General features: G+C 40.5%; 1 protein-coding gene and 1 pseudogene across 1 annotated transcript; both read left to right on the forward strand.

Annotated features, from left to right (window-relative positions):
- The first annotated feature begins 207 nt into the window (after window positions 1–207).
- On the forward strand, window positions 208–22924 carry LOC121437446 (annotated as a pseudogene).
- LOC121437444 (nucleoside diphosphate kinase B-like) lies at window positions 7074–7695 on the forward strand. The gene has a single exon (XM_041637329.1). It carries the CDS (start codon window positions 7131–7133, stop codon window positions 7587–7589), a length of 459 nt encoding a protein of 152 aa, XP_041493263.1. The 5' UTR covers window positions 7074–7130; the 3' UTR covers window positions 7590–7695.
- Window positions 22925–23844: the final 920 nt, after the last annotated feature.

Genomic DNA, 23844 nt, shown 5'->3' on the forward strand with positions numbered 1-23844 from the left:
CTATTCCCCCTCCCAACACAAGCTCTCCATCCTCCTCCGCCCCCCCACCCACCCCCACATCCTGCCTCATCTGCATGCTCCTCTCCCACTTTTCTCCGCCCTCGCGCCCAAGCCTCTGCCCATTAGCCCCCGCCCCCAGCTGCCAGTCCCCAGCAGCTCAGTCCTGCAGTGAGTCCATAGCAAAGCACCAGGAGCTGAGCACTGCTGGCTGTGCGGGCTAGCAAGTCTCCGAATGGCTCAGGAGAAAATGGAGCTGGATTTGGAGGCTGACACATCTGATGGGGGCACCCTGAGACGGGCCAACAGTGCTCCCCTGATCCATGTGCTCAGGTGAGCTGAACTGGGGAGGACGGAGTGTGGGGTTCAGAGATTTGTCCCTGGGCAAGAAGTCTTCCTTCCCGAAAGTGGCAGTTCGAGTTCATCTGGACTCCAAACTGAGGGGGTTGAGGTCTTCTTTTCTTCACTGTGGCTTGGCTCCCTAGATGGAGGGAAAGTTTGACCTCACACTTTGGCTACGTCTGTAAAAGGGGCCCTTTCTACCTGGGGGCCATGTTGTCCAGTTCTGAAAGAGAATGTAGAACCTGCCTCTGCTGACAGGTTGCTTCCCCCTGGCTAATTTCCATCAGGGCAAGTGAAGCTGAACCCCCTGAATTAGGCTTGTAACTTGACACCTGTGTCTAAGAGCTGCTGTTTCTATGCCTAGTTTAGGAACCCTGGCATTAACAGAGGTTTGCGTTAAGAAATCACAGTTTATCTAATAACTTGGGATTACATGGTGCGCTTCTATCTTATTAAGTGATTTGGATTGGTTACAGTGTTTTCAGTTTTTAAAGCTGCCTGAAATGTGTTTCAATGCTTAAGAAGAGAAAAAAGAGATGGTTTGTGGCTTAGGTCTGTAAACACTGGTTTGAGAAAATAATGGGGGAAAACATCACTCCTTTAATTTTAGTGGCAGGATGTTGTCTCTTGCAAACAGGGAATTTAAAGCGAAATTGTGTGATAATGAGGGCTGGTTGGCTCACCTAATGAAGCTATCACACTTGACTTTCGTGAGTAGGCGACCCCCTCCTAGAGGGCATGAATACAGCACACAGGGAGCAATATTTGCCCACCACAGTTTTTCGAGCACAGCTGAAGGCTTGATAATGCTTTGCTACCTATTGAATTGCTTATAACATCTGGATTTTGCAGAGGGGCGAGTATTTTTTCCCTAGATTTAAATATGGTTTTGAAACGGAGGGAATGACGAAGTGACTGTTGCATTTGTGATGTTGTCCTTGGCATCAGCAAGTAATGTTTGGATGTTTAAGAGGAAACTGTTTCGTCTCATCCTCCACCCCACCTTCTCTCTCCTTATCTTGTGAAAGTCTGGTAAGCAAGCAATTGCTAGGGCCGTGGGCTGTCCCACTGACCTGCATTTAGACAATTAAGGGAGAAAATCCCACTGTTTCGAGAACCACAATTTAAGTAATTACTTGATAGCATGATGTGACAGCCAAGGGGAAAAGAGACCAGGCCTGGTCTCAATTGTCACTAGCTAGCTATACTGAGTGAGTTATTTCTTTTCGCATCTGTTTTCTCATTTAAAAACGAGGATAACTGAAATAGATATTGTCGGTGGTCTCTTAGAGCCCAGTACAGTTCAGTTTTGAAAATCCTTGTGTTCCTATCATGGCAGAACAGACTGCTAGGCACTTCAGGGATATCGTACAAAGGCGAATAAAGCACCTCGCCTGAGAGACTTAATAACCATTTACACTTATTTTCTATTTATTTCCATTTTTCCCTTTTCTCCTTTTGTTGTGATGCTGGAGAACCTTTTTTTCCTTAATAGAAGGTAAAATGTGAGCTCTGTATGTAGCTGTTTAACAGTGTCAGTCTGTTAACGTGGGGGGGGCATGATTTAATCCACATGGACATACAGACATACAAATGTACTGGAATGGTAGTGTAGCTCAGGGTAGACCTTTTGATGGGGGTATACAAGGTTCTTCCTTCTGTCTCCAGCCCTTCATTAAAAAATAAATAAAAAAGGAAGTTTTTCCAACTGTGGTGGTATATGCTTGAGCCCAGGAGTTCAAGACCAGCATGAACAACAGCAAAACCATGTCTTTAAAAAGCAAGGCGTTGTCTCAAGAAGCTGTCATCTCCCAGCTCCTTTAAGTTTGGAGTCGGGAATGGTTGCCTTATGTTTGTGGAATGAGGAGAAGGTTGTGCTGTGCCTTCAGGGAAGCAAGGCTCTTGAGATAGGTGTGGAAGGAGAGGATGAATGTTTGACAGATGATGGCAGGGCGTGGGAGGTCAAAGGGGAAACATGAGCAAAAAAGGGAAGAAAAAAGCAAACTCTTCAGTTCTCTCTATTCACTTGGACCTCAGGATCCAGAGACAGAGCAGTAGAACTGGTGCATGGGGCAGAAATGTTAGGACTGCGCTCTTAAAAACAGGACTCCCTGCTTCTTAGGTGGTAACACGGGCAAAGCAGTAAGTAATCCTCATGGTTCTCTGGGGTAGAGAGAGGAGCTGCTCACATCTGACAGGAACTGGTTTGGGGGTGTAGTTCTGACCTGAAGCAGCTGGAATGAGCCAGTCTGGAGCTCCGCCCTCCACCTCTCAGAGCTGTCCCCCAACCACTGAGGAGATCAGTATCTAGCAGAAGCGGAGGCCGCAGCAGCACTCGAGCCTGGCCTGCCAAGAGGTTGGTAAGGAGGTCCTCGTCTCTAGGAAATGATGAGCCATTGAAGATTTCATTGTTAATTGCGGATTGGAGGGTGTTGAGCTCAGCTGATGGATAGCTTCCTTTAGAAGACGCTAATCCTGTTATTTTTTACTTTTCAGTGACCTTTCACAGGTTTTTGAGCCATATCCACTTAGACCTCGGAGGAACAGTGCGACAATTATGAGCCATCATAGCTTGGTAAGTATCAAAGTAAGTATGGGCAGTGATTTAGATGGGCGGGAATACTTTCAAATATAGCTCTTTCTGGGAAATTATGTGCTGTGCACATTTTTTTTTTCAAAAAACAAAAGATTTATTTTACCCATCTTGTTTACTAATTTTGCAATAATGGCCATTCAGCTTTGGGTACATACACACAAGGGTTGGGGTGGGGCTTAAAAAATTGCCTTCCTTGCTGTAGGACTTTGTATTTGTAAAAATCATTCTTTGTTATTTATTTCTACTTGCGTCACAGTTGTGAGGTAAATCAGGAGTAAATTCCAAATATAGCTGAGAATCGTGGTCTTTATTTGTCCTAGGATGTAAAAAAAAAATCACCTAAATAGTGGCAGAATGTTTCTGACACTCATCTGTCAGATAACACTAGTTGTCTAACATAAAGACCCCTGGAAAATCTGTGTCTATATTCCCAGAAGAGCGGACAAGTGTGGATTTTTCTCTGTGGCAGAGCTGTTGGGAATCACTGTATTCAATGGCTGCACTGGGGAAATGATGAAGAGGTTTTTATATAGTAGCACTTCACATGCAGAGCTCACTCTCTCGGCAGCTTTAGCCATCGGAGATGTGAGCACACGGGCCTCTAAATGGCTGAACTACATTTCCATAGTCTGTGCACAAAGGTTCATCCATTTATTTATAGGACAGCCTCTCTGACCCCTGAATCATCTAAAATTTATACACAATTATAATAAGCTTCCAACTCAGTGGTGTGGTAGAGGCAGCAAATCAGAAGGGGTGCATTTGGGTTAAAGGTGTGCTAATAGTTGCTAGCAGGGGAGGAGAGAGAAAGGCAGAAAAGCAGACAGGATTTTCCCCTCCCAATAGTTTGTGGTTTGGCACAAGAGCTAAGAGCCTGTTGATAGTCCCGAGGGTGTCGCTAGTATAGAAGCTTATGGTAACGTTCTTAAGGATCCCTGGTCATTAACCTTTTCTTAATTTCCAGCAACATCTACCCTTTGATTGTATTTACATGGTACAAAGTCCTTTCACTTTAGTTCATGTAACAGTCTCCACAAAGTAGAAAAGAGACAAGACGACAGGAGGTGGGATTTTTCCCAGTTACAGGCAGCAGCAACTGACTCATGACACTTGTGACTTGCTTAGGATCACACAGTAGATGGCAGAGCTGATACTGGACTAGAGAGCTTCCAGGCCATTCTGTTTGGTTTAACCTGTTTGAGAAAGGGGACACTAGAACACATTTTAGAAAGATTTCCACTGAACTGGGTAAAAATACTTAAAGAGGGGACGTTAGCTATCTAGAGGTTTGATTCGCTTCACCTACTTCCCTGACAGTACTTGAAAATATAACTACTTATTTTTGTTGGGTGTATGAAAAATGTTCTTCCGTGTTATACAGCTATGCTCCTGATAAGAGAAGCATAGCAAAGACGGGGAAAACGAATTTGCCTCTCTGCACTTCACTTAGCTCTTTTCTAAGAGGTGAAGATTCTTATCCACTCTAGTCTAGGCTCATCTGTCATTACTCCACATCCTTTGCTCTGGCTGCCTCATTTTCTAAAGGGCCATGGTAATTCACCGAGCCTTGTGCTCTCCATCAACCCCATCCTCCTCCTTTCTTGCGTTTTTGCTCCTCCAGAACCTACTTTAATCCTTCTATCTCCTTTGTACACATTCCCACACCATCATGATATTAATGACACTCTATACTAATATTACAGCACACTGTATAAATCTTAATGTGCTCATCCGTGTCCCATAGTAACAAGGAAAGAGTGAGACGTTGGCAAATGAAATGGAAAGGAAGAGATGGTAAAAAGACAAGCAGAGGGGTAGGACCTCCATAATTTGCCAACTGATTAGCTATATGTGAATCGTCTAAAATTTATACACAATTATAATAAGCTTCCAACTCAGTGATGTGGTAGAGGCAGCAAATCAAAAGGGGTGCATTTGGGTTAAAGGTCTGCTAATAGTTGCTAGCAGTTGATTTGGAGGCCAAATTACATTCCTTCAAAATAATCATAGTCCTGTCACAAAAATGTAAGATATAATTCAAACCAATGGATTTTACAAGATTGTAACAGTCATAATGTAAATAATTGCTATTTTCCATAAGAAATACAAATGAGTGTGTAATAGTACAACATCAAACATGACAATTATTCTGCTTAAGCAGCCTTATGCTATTACAACTTTTTCAAATAACAATTTTGGGAGAAGGAGGATTCCAACTGACTGAAATTGTGTTTCATTGTGACCAGGGGAGTGGTGTTGTCTTGATTACAAGGAGAGAAGTTGAAAAGGTGGGTAGTTTGAAAGGAAAGATTAGTTCTCTTAGGGGACTGAGGTACCACTGATGCCATGCTGTTCTCCAGAACCATATTCTAAATCTTTTTTGTTGTTTAGTCTCTACTAGCCTCCTGATTTAGCACCATTTACTTCCAGCCAAAGACACTTCTCATTTCACAGATAAAACAGACGCTTATCTTTTAATTTCTTAAATGATTTATTTATTTTAGTATGTCTTGAGTCTGCATGAATATACATGCACATGTGCATTCAGGAGCCTGTGGGGGGCCAGAAGAGGGTGCTGGAACCCTTGGAATTGGAGACACAGACAAGTGTGGGCTGCCATGTGACTCCTGGCAATTAAACCCAGGTCCTCTGCAAGAACAGTAGTTCTTAACCACTGAGCCATCTCCAGTCCTGACACCTGTCTTTTATAATACCAGTTTTCTTCACCTTCAAATGCCTTTGTCTTCACATATGGTGCTACTCCCTGGTGGTTAATACGTTTTCTGGTGCCCCTGTCACTTGGGGTCGCTATTGTCTCCTGTCTTAGCCTCTCAGTCTTTTCCTCTCTAAACCTTTGGCTCCCACCTTTCCCCCACACGTATTGTAAGGGACAATAGTCTTCTTTCATGTAGGTCTGTCCTTCTTTTCTGTTCCCTTCCCTGGCCTTTTTCAAAGAAAAATCTAGCCTTCACCTTATCTAGCTCCTTGTCTCCTAATTTCCTGCTAGTTGGTAATCTTGCTGCTTCTACCACAACTCCATTAAAGGCCGTCCTTGAAAATGTCACTAATGCCCACTTAATTGTCTGTGTCAGGGGGCTCATTTCTTATCCCACTTGAGCTCTTTGCTTTCCTTAACACCATTTAGCCAGCATCTTCCTAAAGCTCTTAGAACATCTTTTTTCCAGCTCATACATTATTCTTGTTTCTGGTTCTAGACATCGTTCTGTTTTTCTCTCTCTCTGTTTCAGAGCCACTCTATAGTTTTGACTAGATTGAGAAGTTGGATGTTTAATCAATGTTGCATTTCAATTTCTGACTTCCTCCACATTTTTGGGACTATCCTCATTTTGGCTCTGTGGCATTCTTGAGTTCTCTGGATGACGCACACGTATGCTTTCTCACACCAGCCTATTAGAGTAACCCTGTCTTATTTCCTTACCTGGTAGTTTAGAATTTTCAGTGAACTCATTAAAAGTTCAGTGGTAAACTTGTGTTGCTTTCTTAATGCAAAAAAAAAAAAATGACATTACAAGCCGGGCGATGGTGGCGCACGCCTTTAATCCCATCACTTGGGAGGCAGAGGCAGGAGGATCTTTGTGAGTTCGAGACCAGCCTAGTCTACAAGAGCTAGTTCCAGGACAGGCTCCAAAGCCACAGAGAAACCCTGTCTTGAAAAACCAAAAAAAAATGACATTACAAAGGATTTTACTTGTAAAATTTTTCTTGTTTCAAAACTTAGAAGAGAAAAATACAAAAAGGGTGGGTAATGGAGGCATATCTTTTAAGGTAAAATCATGTCTCCGTGGATACTTTTACTTGAATTAGCTTTTGCCTAAAAAGCCCATTTTTGTACTTCTCACATTAGAAATTTTTATTTTTTAGTTGTAATAGCATAAGGCTTCTTAAGCAGAATAATTGTCTTGTTTGATTTGAAACTCTTACAAGCTCATTTGTATTTCTTATGAGAAAATAATAGTTATTTACATTACAACTGTTAACAATTTTGTAAGATCCACTGGTTTGACTATATCTTGCCTTCTGTGACAAGATTGTGGTTATTTTTGAAGGAAAATAATTTCGCCTCCATATTAAAAAATGAGGGCTTGAGACTACTGATAAGAGTCCTTGTCTAGCTGCTCTTTCTTCCCTTCACTCACCGCCCACACTGGTCGTCCAGCCAACTAACTTTCGGACCATGGCTAACCTCGAGCGTACCTTCATTGCCATCAAGCCAGATGGCGTGCAGCGCGGCCTGGTGGGCGAGATCATCAAGCGCTTCGAGCAGAAGGGGTTCCGCCTGGTGGCCATGAAGTTCCTTCGGGCTTCTGAGGAACACCTGAAGCAGCACTACATTGACCTGAAAGACCGTCCTTTCTTCCCAGGGCTGGTGAAGTACATGAACTCCGGGCCCGTGGTGGCCATGGTCTGGGAGGGGCTCAATGTGGTGAAGACAGGCCGAATGATGCTGGGAGAGACCAATCCAGCTGACTCTAAGCCAGGCACCATTCGAGGGGATTTTTGCATTCAAGTTGGCAGGAACATCATTCATGGCAGTGATTCAATTCAAAGTGCAGAGAAGGAGATCAGTCTATGGTTTAAGCCTGAAGAACTGGTTGACTATAAGTCTTGTGCTCATGACTGGGTATATGAGTAGAGATAGTTCTCAGCATTACTGATGGATCCCTGGGCACAACTCTTCATTCCACAGAATGGATCATCTTTTCTAAAACAATAAAGACTTTGGAACTGGAAAAAAAAAAGTCCTTGTCTAGCATGCATGAAGCCCTGGGTTCAGTCCCAGAACTCCATATACCAGATAGTCCAGAGGTAGAGACAGGACGATCAGAAATACAAGGTCATTGTCAGCTACCTAAACAGCGAGTTCAAAGCCAGCCTGGGCTGTGTGAAATCCTGTCGGAAGGAGAAGAAAAGATGATGTAAAGGAAACAGCAATTCTTTTGAAGGTTAACCATGCCGTCTTTCTTTGATCCTAGCTAGGGCAGTGTGCATGCAAGGCAAACGCTCTTTCCCTTAAACTGGTCTTGCTTTAGCTGTTATGGTTTGTGGTGATAGCATTAGAAATCAGACCTTAGAGATGATTTATAGTATGGAAGCAAAATGTTCTTCTTGCCATTTTAAAATTTTTTTGAGAACATTAATCATATATAAAATGTTATGTCAGGTTTGTTAGCCTATCTTTACTCATTAGTGCATCAGTAATAAAAGTTGATATCATTGGCATTTTTTCTTTCCCATTTCACATAGCTTCTTATTTTAGATTAGTGGAATAATGAATACTTCCAAGGCCCAGTCTTTTTTCCCTTAAATTTATACAGCTTTCCATTCATTTGGGAAAAGTGCTAAAGTCAGGGCCTGTCTGGCAACAGATGGTGCTTTGAGGTTGGACACCTGGTGTACTTTCTAAAGACTGCATGCATTGCCTCTAGTGTATTAATGTTTATGGGTTGAAGAGCAAAGTGTCTAAGAATATGAAGAACTAGGAGGAAGAGGTGGAACACTAATACTGACAATGACGGAAGCTTGGTGACTCACACAGTAGGAAATGTTTACATTTAGCTTACTAGCTCGGGTTAGAAATTTAAGACTGAAATCTTCAAAATTAGCAAGGGTGCCACTCCTGGCTAGAAGCATCATACTTCTGAGTCTGCTCTAAAATACAGGTAAAGCATGGTTGCCAATCTCAGAATGGTAGTTCTGATCACCTGGGATTATTTCAGTGTTATTTGAAATAGACACATGACGTAAAACTATGATTTAGCACATGTGCTTCTCCTTATAGGAAGAAGGCCTGGATATGATGAACAGACACACTTCACATGAAAGGTCAGTGGTTAGGAAGGGCAGGGCCTAACCTACTGTGTCTTGTTTGTAAACTCTAATGGCTTTTTTTTTCTTTTTTAGGGATGCTCAAGCAGGAATGCAGATAAGCCAGTCGTGGGATGAAAGCTTGAGCCTGGTAAAGTGTTCCCATGTGTGCTTGTTTTGTAACTTCCCAGAAATTTTTGTATTATTCAATTGTCTTGGTAGATTCTTTCATAGACTAATGGATGGCCTTCCTGCTTCCAGAGTAATTCTTAGTTTTGATCTCTGCTTTACCAGCAAAATGTTTGAATGTGTCCATTTCTGTTCTTCACAATATAGGCATGTTGTTGTAGTAGTACATAGGATTCGTGACATGCTGAATATGCTGAATGAAGGTAATATTTTATGTTTACAGAGTGATAGTGACTTTGACAAGCAAGAGAAGTTATATTCTCCAAAGAGAATTGACTTTACTCCAGTTTCTCCAGCACCTTCCCCAACCAGGGAATTTGGAAAGGTAGGATATTGTCGACCAGATATTAACTGTCTCTTGCACAGCAAGCTGTTTATTCTAAAATATATATACACAATTCAACTCAACTCACCTTCAAAGTCTCCATAGATTTGAAGAAGCAATGAAAATCTATGGTAGTGAATTGGGAAAATGTCATATGTATGAGGCACTTGCAAAGCTATACTGTTTCTGTCATGTTTCAAAAGAACCTTTTAAAAACAACAAAAGAAAAGCATCTTTGGAAAACTGAAGTGCTGTAGCAGTTTCGATAGTGCATGTACTTTCTCTAGCAGAGTTTGTCACCATCCTTGCAAATGTTCGTGAGTAGCAGCGGTATGCCACCGAGTCCTGTTCTGAATGCAAGACATTTTTCAAGGTAAGAGAATTTGAGTGTTAGATTTGGGGACTGGAAAGATGACTCAGTGGGTAAAAGCACTTGTTAGCATGAGGATCTGAAGTGAGACCCCAGAACACATGTGTAAAGCTCATCATGGCCATGAACACCTATAACCTCACTGGGAGACTGAGACAGGAGGATTGCTCAGGCTTGCTGGCCACTTAGTCGAGCTCTAGATTTAGTGAGAGACCATGTCTGACAGGAATAAGGTGAAGTGTGATAGACCATCTTGCTCTGGACTCCAAGAGCATCAGCACACAGGCACATGAACTTGGACATGTGTGTGCACATGCATGCATCTCACACACGAGAGAGAGACAGAGAGAGAGGGGTGTCTGGAGTATCACTCATTATTTTTTCCTTGAGTTAATTTTACTATGGAATTTTTTAGACATACATCAAAATAGTTAGAACTTTATAATGAACAACCATATGCTCACCACTTACATTGAGGCATTAACATTTTACAAGATTCTGTTTTTGAGATTTAATGCTGATTGATGGATTGATTGTGATACCAAGTCTTGAACCAAGAACCTTGTGAGTACTGGGCAAACTCTATCACGAAGCTACATCCCCAGTGCTTAGTGTTGATTTATATTCAGAGAAAATACACACACACACATACACACACACTACCATGCTAACACCCTTTTTAAAGATAAAGACGTTATAGATCAAAATCCAAATACATTTTTTAGTAAGACACATTTCTTCAAGCAATTGTGGGTATTTTGCAGTAGAGAATACTTTTTAAATGGCTTAAAATGCCCTGTTTTTTCCTATCTTCGTATGTTTGAGTCTAATCGCCCTATATATAAACACTGTGTATTTCTGACTATATGACTGTCGATGTTGCTTATTTGCTAGGTTGTAATGCTGTGGGTCTTTCATCCTATTTGTTTATTTGTCAAAGCAGGAGGAATCAGAGTCCAGTCAAGTGCATCAGACCCAGTGTTCTTGGTCCTCTTAAGAGAAAATGTATGTGGCAAATATAGTTGACAGGACTGTGCTGCATACTTCAAATCTAAGAGAGCAGACCTGAAATGTGCTTATACCACCCCAGAAGAAAAGCTAAATAGGTATGGTAATTCATGTATTTGTATATGTACCGTTGTACACCTTGCTAAGTACATATATTCATTTTAATAATATTGGGAGAAAAGATTCATCATACTTCTGACATTGAATTTAGCTAAGCTTGAATTAGAAACTAGAATTCTCATCTGAAATGAATTCACAGAATTAATTTTCTTTTTTTTTCTAATGAAATGTTAAATATTTTCAACATGTTCTGTACAGGTTCTATGTTACATAAATTATTTTATGATATATATTTTTATAATTCATATCTGAATTATGTTCTTATATTCATATTATTGATGTATATTCCAAAACAATTGCCTTTCAGTGATCTCAGAGATGCATAGCAAATACATCTATAAACACGAAGTTTGCCTAGAAGTGGGACTCAAGTTCCCATCAACAAATTATACCTCAGCAGAGTACAAGTTGTCCAGTAGTCAGGTCTGGAAAGTTTTCAGTGTACGTGGGTGCTCTCTCAGTTGCTTATTTTGAACTACAAAGCACTAAAGTTTTCTCAGTCTGCAGTAGACTTAGATGTTTATGTAAACCCTTGATAGCATCTGTTTCTTTAAACATGGCCAAGATATTTGATAATTGGTTTAGTCATTATTCCTGGCAATTTGACTGTATAATTAAAAGTGCCAGGTGCCATTTTACTTTATTTTTTATTATTCGTTTTTTGTTTTGTTTTGATACAGTCTTATGTCACCAGGCTGGCAATGAAGTCACTATATATATAGCCAAGACTGGCCATAACTTTTGGTCCTTTTGCTTCTGTCTCCCAAGTGGTATGATTATACAGAGGCGCTGCCACATCCATCTAGGTTTTTTTCTTTCATTTTTTATCAGCATAGAAAATACGTTTTTTTATGGCATTTTCTTGTATAGTTTACACTGCCTCATCCCTTTCTCCTCCTATTGCCCTCCCTCAATGCTTTTGTGTTCCCTGTATTTTTAACCTTTTTCCTCTCAAGACCTCTTTTTCTCTTCTTATAAGCCCACATAAAAGCACATATATAAAAATTCAATCTGAAATCTTCATGTTTTATCGACCCACATAGTTATTTATAATTTTTAAGAGATTTTTTAAATTTTATGTGTACAAGGGTTTTGCCTGATTGGTGTGCATCTCATGCATACAGTGACTTTGGAGGGTAGGAGAGGGCACTGGATCCTCTAGAACTGGAGTTTGAACAGATGGTTGTAAGCCACCCTGGGATTCTGAGACCTGAACCCAGCTCCTTTGCTAATACAACAAATGCTCTTAACCACAGTGCATCTCTCCAGCCCACATCTATCAAAAACATACATTGAGGGAAAAAATAACAGCCTCTTTAGCAAGTGGTACAGGGAAAACTGGATGTCCACATGCAGAAGGATGAAACTAGATCCCTCTCTTTCATCCTACACAAAAAAAGCAATTCAAAATTGATCAAAGGCCTTAATATAAAACCTAAAATGCTAGAATTCCTAAAGGAAAACACCTTAAGCTGCGGGTATAAGCAGATGTCATTTTAAAGAAGAGTTTTTCCAATTGCCTTAAGAAAAAAGCCTGGGCAGATGTTTCAGTGGTTAAGGGAGAATGCTGCTATATTGTAAAGGACCTGAGTTCTGTTCCCAGCACACACATTAGGTGGCTTTTAGCCACCTGTAACTCCTGTCCCGAGGGATCTGACACCTCTGGCTTCCAAAGGCTCCTCCATTCATATGGATATACCAACACAAATGCAAACACACACATAATTAAAATGATAAAATAAATCTTTAAGACTTAAAAAAGAGCAGTTCAGCTGAGTGTGATGGTTCATGACTGTAATCCTAGTATTTGGAAGACTAAGACAGTAGAATTACCAGGGCTTGAGGCTATACTGCTTATAATAGCATAGTGAGTTTGAAGCCAGCCTAGAGTATAGACTGAACTGTCTCAAAAAACATTATATATATGGCTGAAAAGATGGCTAAATGGTTGGGACTACATACTGCTCTTGCAGAGGACCTGGGTTCAGTTCCAAGCACCTACATGGTGACTGCCAATCCTATTTCCAAGGGATCTGATACTTTTCTTCTTTTGGCCTCTGCAGGTACCAGGCACACATGTGGTACACATGTATAAATGTAGGCAAAACATTCATACACATAAAAATATGCAAGTCTTTTTTATAACCCTCAAAAATAAAGCAATTCAGATCACCTTCAGGACCACTAAACTACACTAGGAAAATGGCTTTGGTGAATCTTTCTAGCCTTACACTCACATACAAATTCAGAAGTATTAAATTTGATCCAACTTAGAATTAAGGATAGCTAGGTATGGTGGCACACAACTGGAAATCACACTTGTGTAGTGGAGACAAGAGACATGGTCAACTCAACTTCATGAGGCTCAGTCTCAAAAATATCAAAGAGAGCTGAAGATGTAGCACTATTGATAGAGTACTTGTGTAATGTGACGTGTACGAAGCCCTGGGTTTGCTCTCTGCTCTAGCCTAACAGTTTGGCGATGCATGCCTGTAATCATAGCACTGGGCAGGGAGAGGTAGGGGCATCAGGGGCATTCTCTGCTACTTGGGGAGTTCAAAACTGGAAGTCAGAGGCAGGTGGATCACTATAAGTTTGAAGACAGACTAGTTGCACAGTGACTTCTAGACTACCCAGGCCTACAGAGAGTTGTAGCCACTGGTAGTTTGCCCATACTCCAGTGGATGGCCCCAAACCCATGCACATATGAACAACACTAATGGACTTAGTAGGTTATAAAACAAGTCATAAGGATATGAAATTGGAATGGGATCATGGGAGGATAGAGGACCCAGGGGGAGTAGGAAAGGTGAATTGGTGATGAATATGATATTTAATTGTTTACATATATGAAATTATGAAAATATTAAAGATGATGTGCTTTGGAAAGTAGGTCCTGATATAGTGATACTATTTATATTTAGTAAATCAAGTCCCTTTATTTAATCTTGGAAGGTATCATTTATAACCTTAAGAATGCTCTTAGGAGTATTAGATAAAAGTACACTTTAAACTAAGGTTATTATTGTTATTGTTATTAAAGTAAAATCTGTCCAGTAAGTTAATGGTTTTTGTGTTTAGTAGCTATTCCAAAATCAACCAGTAGGTGGAGGGATTCTTTGCTAGAGTTTAAAACCCAGTTTTGAAGCTTCACTGAACAAAGCAAATACTATAACTTTTGTAAGTGTCAGTAACTTACACAGAAGCTCTAGAAGAAAAAGTCATATTATTTAGTTCATAACAGGGGAAAATGAAGTTTGCATGTATTCTCATTTTCTCTTTTTCTGTCATAAGTAGTTCATACAGTTTTCAGTTCAGTTCCATGGTCCTACTGAGGTATAGCTAAACTCCTGAATTCAGTAGGTTTCTTTGTGCTAGTTTCCTTGCGTGTTTGAGACAGGGTTTCACTCTGTAGTACAGGCCGGTGTGGCATTCTGGGCAGCCCAGTTGCTCTCTACCTCACAAAGGCTGGGATTACATGCTCACCACATTTATCTTAAATTGTCTTTTCCATTCTGTTTTCAAGCTCAGATAAAGACCATCAAATCCAAGTAATATGCACAATTGAAATAAAAACAGAGTTTGGGTCAGGAGAAGAAGCAAACAACCCTTACTAGTTAGTGGTAAAATGTGAAGCGGGATTCCCATTGGTGCCATGTTTATGATTACAAGTTCAGTGAAAATCAATAGAGTTGAGCAAACCAGTACAGTTCCAAGTTTGTGAACTGGGTTACTGTTACTGCTTTCAGGTGTACTTTCAACTATATTTTTATATTTAGTATAGCATCTAATTCCACATTCTATTTCTACACTATCAGAAAATACATCTTGTTGCTGTCTCAAGGATGTGTTAAGTTATTGAAAGATATAAAATAAGTACTTTTTGCAAGCCAAAGAATAGTCACCGTGAGCTTTAACTGTTTGGGAATACCTACTTTGTCTGATAAAATCAATGTTTCTTTTTATTGGAGAGAGAGAGAGAGAGAGAGAGAGAATAACATGCTATACATAATGCATGAAAAATGAAAGCTTTTTTTGGTCAGTTATAAAAAACATATTTGTTTTATGTTAGAGTATATGAGAAAGTCATTGTTTTAAGGGGGAGGTGTTTGGAGAGAAGGTCTTATGTAGTGTAAGCTAACCTGGAAGTAGCTATGTAGCCCAGGTTTAAACTCTTGTTCTTCCTGCCTTTGTGTCTGGAACTCTAAACTCCTGGCACATGCGGGAACTTTTATGTAATAGCTTGAAGTATTCTGAGCTTTGGCTATGCAAATATCCCCCTCATTTTAGCAGTGGTCCTGTGTTTGTAGAATTGTTTTATGGTAGCTATGTTTCTTGTGTTGTAGGAGAGATGGAGACAGAAAGCCAGCCTAAGAGACTCTTCCAAGGCTCTACCAGCATGCTGCCTACAGATGCTTCGCAATTGTCTGATCTCAGTTCATGGTAAAAATGAAATGAAAAAACTATTAGGGTATAATTCACGTTACAAAAGAAGTACATTGAAAGAATATTGAGATAATATAAAATGTAATTCACACTCACACAGGCAAGTCTCCACAGAGGTGTAGATGGTTTTGAATGACCAGGTCCTCTGAAAGTCCAAGTACTTCTTTGGAAGTATGTGTATCCTTTTTGCACCTTTATTTTGTTCTTAGCTTGCTAGGTCAGACTTTCTCAAGGACAGTGTGGTGTCGTGCCATCAGCTGACTGGTGTGAGAAAGCCTCTGGGTTGCCGTGGAGAAAATGCATATTGATTACTCCTGCTCTGCTTGCATTTCATGTTCCATGCTTTTGACTTCTCAGAGATGGCTGCGTTGTTGTAACCATGTGTGTCAGTCAAACTTTTGTTCACTATGACAAAATCCCTGGCATGAGCAAGGGGGAAAGGATTTATTTCAGCTCATGGTTTCAGAAGTTCCAGTCTGAGGTTCTCAGGCTCTCTTGATTCTGGGCCTGTGGTGATGCCGGTCATCGTGACAATAGGAATATCTGGTAGGGCTACTGCCCCCGGGGAAGCCAGGAGGCCAGAAGAGACTAGGGAAAATGTATGACTTTCATGTTCATGCTCCCAGTAGCTTCCTTGCTCCTAAAGTTTCTGCCACTACCCAAAATAGTGCCACTACCCAGGCAAGCAGGCATTCAGCACATGAGCTGGGAGAGGACATTTCATATTCAAAACATTATACTTGTGGTATTTGCTAAGTAATGTGATCTATTATGATAAGATCTTTTTAGAAAATGTATAGTTGTCAATCACAGTGCTAATTAAGATTGCAGTTTCTCGTTGCATTTTGAAACATAGTCTTACTGTGTAGTCCAGGCTTACCTCAAGCTCACTGTGTAATCCAGAACTTACACCCCTCCTGCTTTAGCCTCCTGAGTACTGGGACCATGGGCATGTACCATCAAATCCAGCTTAAATGTGCAGTTTTATAGTAACAGTTACTAATTCTTATGGTCCAGGTCACATGATTCTCATTCTAGTTTAGGCCTGAAACATCAGTTACTAATTCTTATGGTCGAGGTCACATGATTCTCATTCTAATTTAGGTCTGAAACATAAGGGTTTTCAGTGTTTGATGAGAGAATTGACTTCTTTTCCTGTTCTTAAAATTGAGCAATTGGATGCCGACAGACATCTGGGAGGAAGGCATAGTAGCAGTTCCTAGGTAATATTTTGAAATCTTTCAGGATATTCCAGTCAACTTGCCAAGTACCCATATTTTATATACAGTTGTGTAACACCTTTGAGAACTTTTTGATTCCTCGGTTTTATAGCTGAGAGTCCTTTTTTAAAAACCTCACAAGGGCATTCACTTTAAAAATAGAATGGAACCCTCTAAATGGAAGAAATATAAAAGCCACTCGGTGCTGTAAAGGTGACAATTTCTTTTTCCCAAGTTGCATGTGCATCATTTTGTTTAAGCTAACTTGTACTTCTAGGTGAGCAAGTCCTAAGTTATTGTCATTCATGAGGCTTGCTGACTGGTACTGTTGGAATACCTTTTAGAGTTTTCCTATTTGTATCTTCCACTGTCTCTCTGTGGCCTTGGTAGTTCAATTGCTAATTTTAGTACAGTGTGTCCTTCCAGATATGTAGAGATTGCAAAGAGCAATTCCTGGAGCTTGTCAAGGGGACTAGTGGGTGAAACTATATACCTGGTGCACAAAAGCACATGGCTTTTATGGTAAAGTGTGAGTATAGGCACATGACTATAAATAGATTGTTTGCCCAGTTATTTATCAAGTGATCCAATGAGGAAAACATTCACAAGGAGAATGAGGAGCTGGGTGTGTAGCTCAGTGGTAGAGAGCATGTTTAGCCTGTACAAGGCTCTGTTCTGCCTTCAGCATGGCAAAAAATGCATGGTGAGACTTATATATATTTATATTTTATGTCTTTTTTTACATTACCACAAAATAGGAAAAGAAGTTCATGCAGATTAGAAAGCAAAGATAGGGAGCAGGTCATGGTAGCACATTCCTGTAATCCTAGCACAATGAAGGCTGAGACAGATTGCAGTGTTGGAGGCCAGCCTAGGCTGTAGTGCAACAGGTTAGTCTGAAGTATTTAGTAAGGCTGTATCAAGCAAAAGAAAACCAGAAGGAGGTATAGCCCAGTGTCCAAACACTTCTCTAGCATGCTTGCCACCTGGATTTTATCCATAGCAAGACCAAAATCCAAACAGAAACAAAACAGAACAGGAAAGGAAAAGACACAGTATTTGTTTGTGATTCCCATTCCTTGCCTGGGCACTCGTCTTTTATCAGCACAGCCTTAGCTGGCGATGGCAGTGCTGTAGTGGAACTGGAGCTGTTGTTACAAACCATGGGTGTACCTGTAGGAGCTGGGAGGCTCCTAGAGACATGGACATTAATGCTAAATGAAACCTAAACTGAATGAATACTGAGTTGAATGGGTCTGCCTGAGCTACACAGTGAGACCCCTTCCCCGCAACAAAACAAACCAACAACTGGGACAATGGCTCAGTGGGTTGGAACACTGACTGCAAAGATGAGGACCCAAGTTTGGATCTGCAGCACCTATGTAAACGCCAGGCAAGACCATACACACCTATAACTTCAGTGCTAGGGACTGAGGAGAGAAATAGATGCAACACTGGAGCTTACTGATTAGCTGGCCTCGCTAAGAGAGCTGGGAGCCCCAGGTTCAGTGAGAGCTCTTGTCTCAAGAGAGCAGGCCTAGAGAGACCCAGCATCCTCCTCTGGCCTCCTCTGGTCTCTATGTGAGCAGTGACAGACATGAATATTCATATGCACACACATGTGTGTACTACACACACAGCCTTTCAAAAGATAGTTAATTAACTTTCAAGTAATGTTTTTAGATGAATTGGTGACATCTCAAAGGATCTTAAAGCTTAAATTTGTGTTAAGATCTGCAAGACACCATATATACTAAAGATGCTGACACTTAGGTCTACAGGGAAGAAATTTTGTGAGTTACTCTGAATAATGAATCTGGATTCTGCTTTTACAGAAACTTCTGCCTCTTAATGCAGTTCCATTGGTCAACATCATATATCCATATTCTTAGAAATGGGGCCAGAGATAGGAACCACCTGTGTCCTGGTTTCTGTTGCTAAAGATGGCAGACCACTTAATAACAAAAGCAAGGAAACTTCTTTTGCTGTCAGTTAGAGAATGGCTCAAAGATCTGATAACTAGCAGATATGAGCCCATCTTTTTAAACTTTATTTCCTATCCCATCCCACAAAGAGAAGGAAAAAATACATTTTGTAGTCTTTAAAGTTTATGTGCTAGTTAATAATCTTTAAAATCTGACATCTTTGAAGTATAAATTAAATTAGGACATTGAATGTGAACCCATTTAGGGTTTGTATCCATTTGGGCATACTGTTTATTTCCTTTTTTCCCTAAAAAATTCCTGAAATCCCTGTCAACAGAATGTGGGGAACATTGCCACTACAAAGCTGGAATTACATCATTTTACATCTAGTATTTGTGAACATCGAGAGTTTGAGCATAATTCAGAAGTAAGCCCTATTTGGCACTTCAGCTGTTTTTTTGTTTTTGTTTTTCATATTAAGAGCTCCCATTCTGTTCCTCATCCAGCTGGGAATAAGAGTGTATGTGTCTACAGCACTTGAAAGCAAACAAAAGTATTTTCAGGGACCCTAGCCCTGTGGTGAAGATTAAGTGCTACCCTGCTTTGCCTGTAAAAGGGAAAAATCTGCTTTGCCTGTAAAAGGGAAAAATTCTCAAGTTTTCTTGCCCAGTGCATCATTGTTTGATATGATGCTTAACTTTAATATTTGGAGTTAGATTTATCGTTTGAGTCTTCTCATTATATGGTCTAGACTGGCCTAAAATTCAGTATGTATCTCAGCCTAGTCTTGAACTTCAGATCCCCCTGTCTCGTGAGTTCTGGGTCTACACTTTAGCTATCATTATTTTTAATGTTTTTGATTTGCTTTTTGAGACAAAATTCTACCCTGTATCCAAAGCGAGCCTTAAACTCACTATGTAGCCAACGATGACCTTGAACTTCTGATGCTCCTACTTCTGCCTCGGAAATGCTGGACGCTCCTGTGTGTCACCATGCCTAGATGATTTTTCTACAATTTTTTATTTGTTTGTTGTGTAAGCCCATACACACGGGGAGATCAGAGGACAACTTTCAGGAGTTAGGTCTGTTCTTTGAACTCAGGTCATCAGGCTTGGCAGCAAGTGCCCTTACCCACTGAGCCATATTGCCAGTACTCCTAGCTTTTTAAATATATATATATATATATATATATATATATATATGTATATATATATGTATGTATATAATAGTATGAATCAGTTCACTTTCAATTCAGATGGTCCTGTGTCTAGTCTGAATTTTCTTTACTTTCCTATCATTGTCTGGCTTTTGGCCACTAGTAGAAGTAAGACTCGTTATCATTGGCACTCTCATTAGATATTATATGAGAAAATAAGAAACTCAAATTGGACTGTACTCTGTTGCTTTTAGAAGCGCTGGTGTAAGATGAGATGGTGACCCACAAGAGTTACTTTCACACAGTGATCTCTGTGGCTTGCACAGTTACACAAGTCCTGTTCTACATGGGTCTAATGATTGGCCGATATGACCTGTGGCTTCTGCTTCCATGACCATGTGACCAGATTAACTAGAACAGAAACCAGGTCTTAGTTCAGTGGCAATGAACTAAGTTAAGCTTTACTAAGTTGTGAAGCTAAATTGGGGTGGAGACAAAATGTAGCTGTGCCATTTTTCCAACAGTGAGAAAAATTAGAGACTTTTATGTGTAATAGTAAAGAAGATATTTTGAAATGTTCAATTTTTTCTAATTGGTAATGTCTCTGTCATCTTTTTCTCTTAAGTAATCAACAAATTAGAAAAACATTGTACTACACAGTCTTATTTTGTATTTTGGAATAAATACCAGTGTCACCTAAGCAAACAGGTCTTGTTACAGATGAACTCTTCTACTCCTGAGCTCACTGTCATTCTGGTGCTTGCAATAAAGAATTCTTTATTTATCTTCAGATTATCTGCATGGTGGCCAAATGTTAATCTAAGTCTCTTTCTTCATGCCAAACGGCATAGAGCATGCCCTTGTGCTGCCCAGCCAATATGTGCTTTAGGAAAGTCAATTCATTTTAATATTAGTCTAGGCAAAATGCTACAGAGGAAAATTCACATATGTTCCAAAGGCAAATAGAAAGGTCCTTTTGATTTTCCAATGTCTTGGATTATCTGTGTAACTTTTTTTCAGTTGTTGAATAATTCATATTTTTGGACCATTTTGCCATGTGGTTGAACAAATATCAGAGCCAACTAAGTTTTCCAGACTTCTTCCTTAAAAGTGGTATTATTAATGATGCATTTGACAGCGGTGTACATAGTGTAGGAGCAATGTGGAATATACTGTTTCCATTTTTTATTTTTACTTTCCAAAGCCTATTTGTAATCTGTCTCAACCTAAAAGCAACCTTCAGGCAATAGAAAGACGACAGAGGGGACTGTGGTGTTGCTCCAGTGGTAACGTGTTTGCCCAGCCAATGTATGAGGCCCTGGGTCCCATCCCTAAATGACATTTTAAACAATAGACCTAAAAAGGCAGAAGAGAAAAAGTTGCCCTTCATGGGAATAGTATAGGCCTGAGATTTACAAATAAACTAAACACTTCTTTACAATGGAAATATATCATCTTGGAAACTTACAGGAATAATATTAAAGACAGTGTTTTGATTGCCTATTTTAGAACAAAACAGGGTTTTCCAAAGATGCTAGTGACAGACTAGAACCCATATTTCCTTGAGTCATAATTCCTTCTCTAATTATGTTTTTCTTCCCTTTCACAAAATAAAAAATATCTGTGTAAACTTGTACTGCTGGACTATTCCAGCTTGGCTCTCACCGTGTTCGTTGACTCTATACTGTCTCCGCACTTGTCTGCTTTTAATTCCCAGAAGGGTCCTTGCTTCTTCCTACACCTTCCCAAATTAATGTCTATTCATCCTTCCCATCAAAACCCAAACCTCACCTCTGAGAATCCTTTCACACTTCCTCCAGGTTAGATCAGGTTGCCCATGTGTCAGACTCTCACAGCCCCCTTCCTTCCCTTTGTTACTCACATCGCCGAGTGTAATTATTTTTTATGAGCCTGATCATTTCAGTCCCTGTCTCCTCCACTATCCTGTATATTCAGTGAGGCTCGGGACCTTGTCTGTCCTTCAAGTAGCTACATACTTTCTACACTTGGCAGGCACTTGGTAAATATTAGAATAAGTGAATGAGTAAGTTCAAGGCAAATAGAGAGCGTAGATCCATGACCCCTGGGAACTGAAGCAAGAAAGGTGGCATGATGTTCTCGGCTCCACGAAAAGTACTAAGAAGCCAGGCTCAGGCGGGGCAAATTCATTTCTGGGAACACTGAGCATCTGGGCTGGGTGGGAAGCATCTTCCTGTACTGGCTTATGGAGACGTTTGGTGTCCGAATCAGTTTTAGTGGCAGGATGAAAACAGGCCAGTTGTTTGGATTAAAGAGACGTGACGGGGACCATGAGGAGAGAGAGTTTTAGAAACTTAACTGGAGAGTCACTGAAGGGTGGAAGGAGTCTTTTACGGATAGCAGGGAGACCTTTGGGTCTGAAAGGAAACAGTATAAAGAATTCATAAAATGAGAAGAATAGGAAAGACATGTAATTAGAAAAAAATCATTTTTAAAATATTTGCATTGAAGCCTCTTTGGGAGTGGGCAAACCAAGCGGTCAGTTTTAGGACAGTTGGAAGACTTTCCTCAAGAGTAGAAGTAGGATGTCTGTAGACACACTTAAGCTAGTTTGCGAATAGGTACCTTAGTAAACCGGTTTTCCTTCCTCTAAGGCTCTGGAAAAGTAAGAAGATAAATATAACAGCAATATTTTAGGCAGGAGATCAGGAACCCCCTTTCACAATAACCATGGCATGTCAAGAGGAACACTTATCATATGCTACATAGTCAGGTGCCTCCAGGGGGATGATCAAATTATATAGAACATTGCGAGTATTCCTCCGGTTTTCCATCGTTTTATAAATTTCACAGGTCCCTCAACATAGTACATTATGCATTTCATTGCTGTGGCCTTTATGCTTCTTATTATTTACCAATGCTGTACTGATGTGTGTGTCCTTGAAGTCATATCATTGCATGTTATGTTGACCCTGACACATGCATTCGCTTACAATTCTTTTTGCTTTGTCCTCAGTTCAGATATTTTGGATGGCAGTAGTATCAGCAGTGGCTTGTCCTCAGACTCACTGGCTACAGGCAGCGCTCCCACAGAGTCTCCAGTAGCATGCTCCAATTCATGCTCTTCGTTCATCTTGATGGATGATCTCTCACCCAAGTGACTTAACCATTTCTGATTCAGTGTTTTAACTATTTCCCACATAAAACATTCAGTGAGGAATGCAGAGAACTTTGATCCGCAGTGGGGATTAAAGTTCGGCAGATTGCAGCCATTCCAATGCGCCCACTTCTGGGCATCTCTGTCTTCAAAAGTTCAATTTGGCAAGCATAGTCACCCTACTAACATCTGTTTTGGCTGATCTCATTTTGCGTTTGATGACTAAATCGCAATACAGTTTTGATTGCTCGGAGAATTTCTTCTCAGTGCCTCAAAGAGCACCTACTTTCAAGCATTTAAGGGGGCACTGATGTGTATCTTCTGTGATTGTTCCTTTCCCTAGCAGTAACATAACAGAGGTGATCAGAAATTCTCTTGCTTGAGAGATTTATAAAAATTACTGTTGACTACATACTTTCCCATCTCTTTATTTCATAGCAATATTTAAATTGCTTTGGATTATGTCAAATTTTCATTTCTCTGCATCAGCTTTAAGTACATTATTTTGTTTTCCTTTTCTGTCTGAGCTGCTGATTTGCCATTTCTCACAGAGGGGAGAAAACCCATAGTTGCTTCCATCACTCCCCTCATTGCTTTGCTGTTGGGATGTGTGCAGTGAAGACTGATCTTAGAGTGGAGACTGACATGGGCTTAAGGGGGCCTGCAGCAGTCACCTCAGCTTCTTAGGACGTGGCCACCACAGTTGCTATGTGAATCCCTGAGGAATATATAAAATATTGTTGATATTTCTAGGTGGTGTTATCAAGGAGAAGAAATTCCTGCCTTGACCAGATGTGTGGAGCATCTACAAATGAACGAGTAGTTATTTACACAAACCACTGTACAAAAGTAAGCGTCCAGGAAGCTGTCAGTGTCTTGGGTAGTATGGCGAGGCCTTGGGTGCCTTGGAGTACATTGCCATGTTGTAGGGACGTGTATCATAAGGTCTTGTGGCAAGTGGAAGCTTTCTCTGTGTCTGTGCTATCTTCCGTTTGTCTTTGCCGTTTCCCTTTCGTCACTGCATTTGTTTTGTCACGTGACTGGTGGGTTCTTTGGTTATCGTGTTGTGCTTGAGTCAGAGCCCAGTTCTTGTTCTTGTTTCTTATAGCGAGCAGTTTAATATCTGTAAGGAAGCTTTGAGGTACTGAGAGGGTCAATGCTCCCGTGCCCTCAGCTTCCACAAGCTTT

Source organism: Microtus oregoni, unplaced genomic scaffold (genome assembly GCF_018167655.1).
Source record: "Microtus oregoni isolate MIOR12 unplaced genomic scaffold, Mior012 000052F_ref0000163, whole genome shotgun sequence".
NCBI lineage: Eukaryota > Metazoa > Chordata > Mammalia > Rodentia > Cricetidae > Microtus > Microtus oregoni.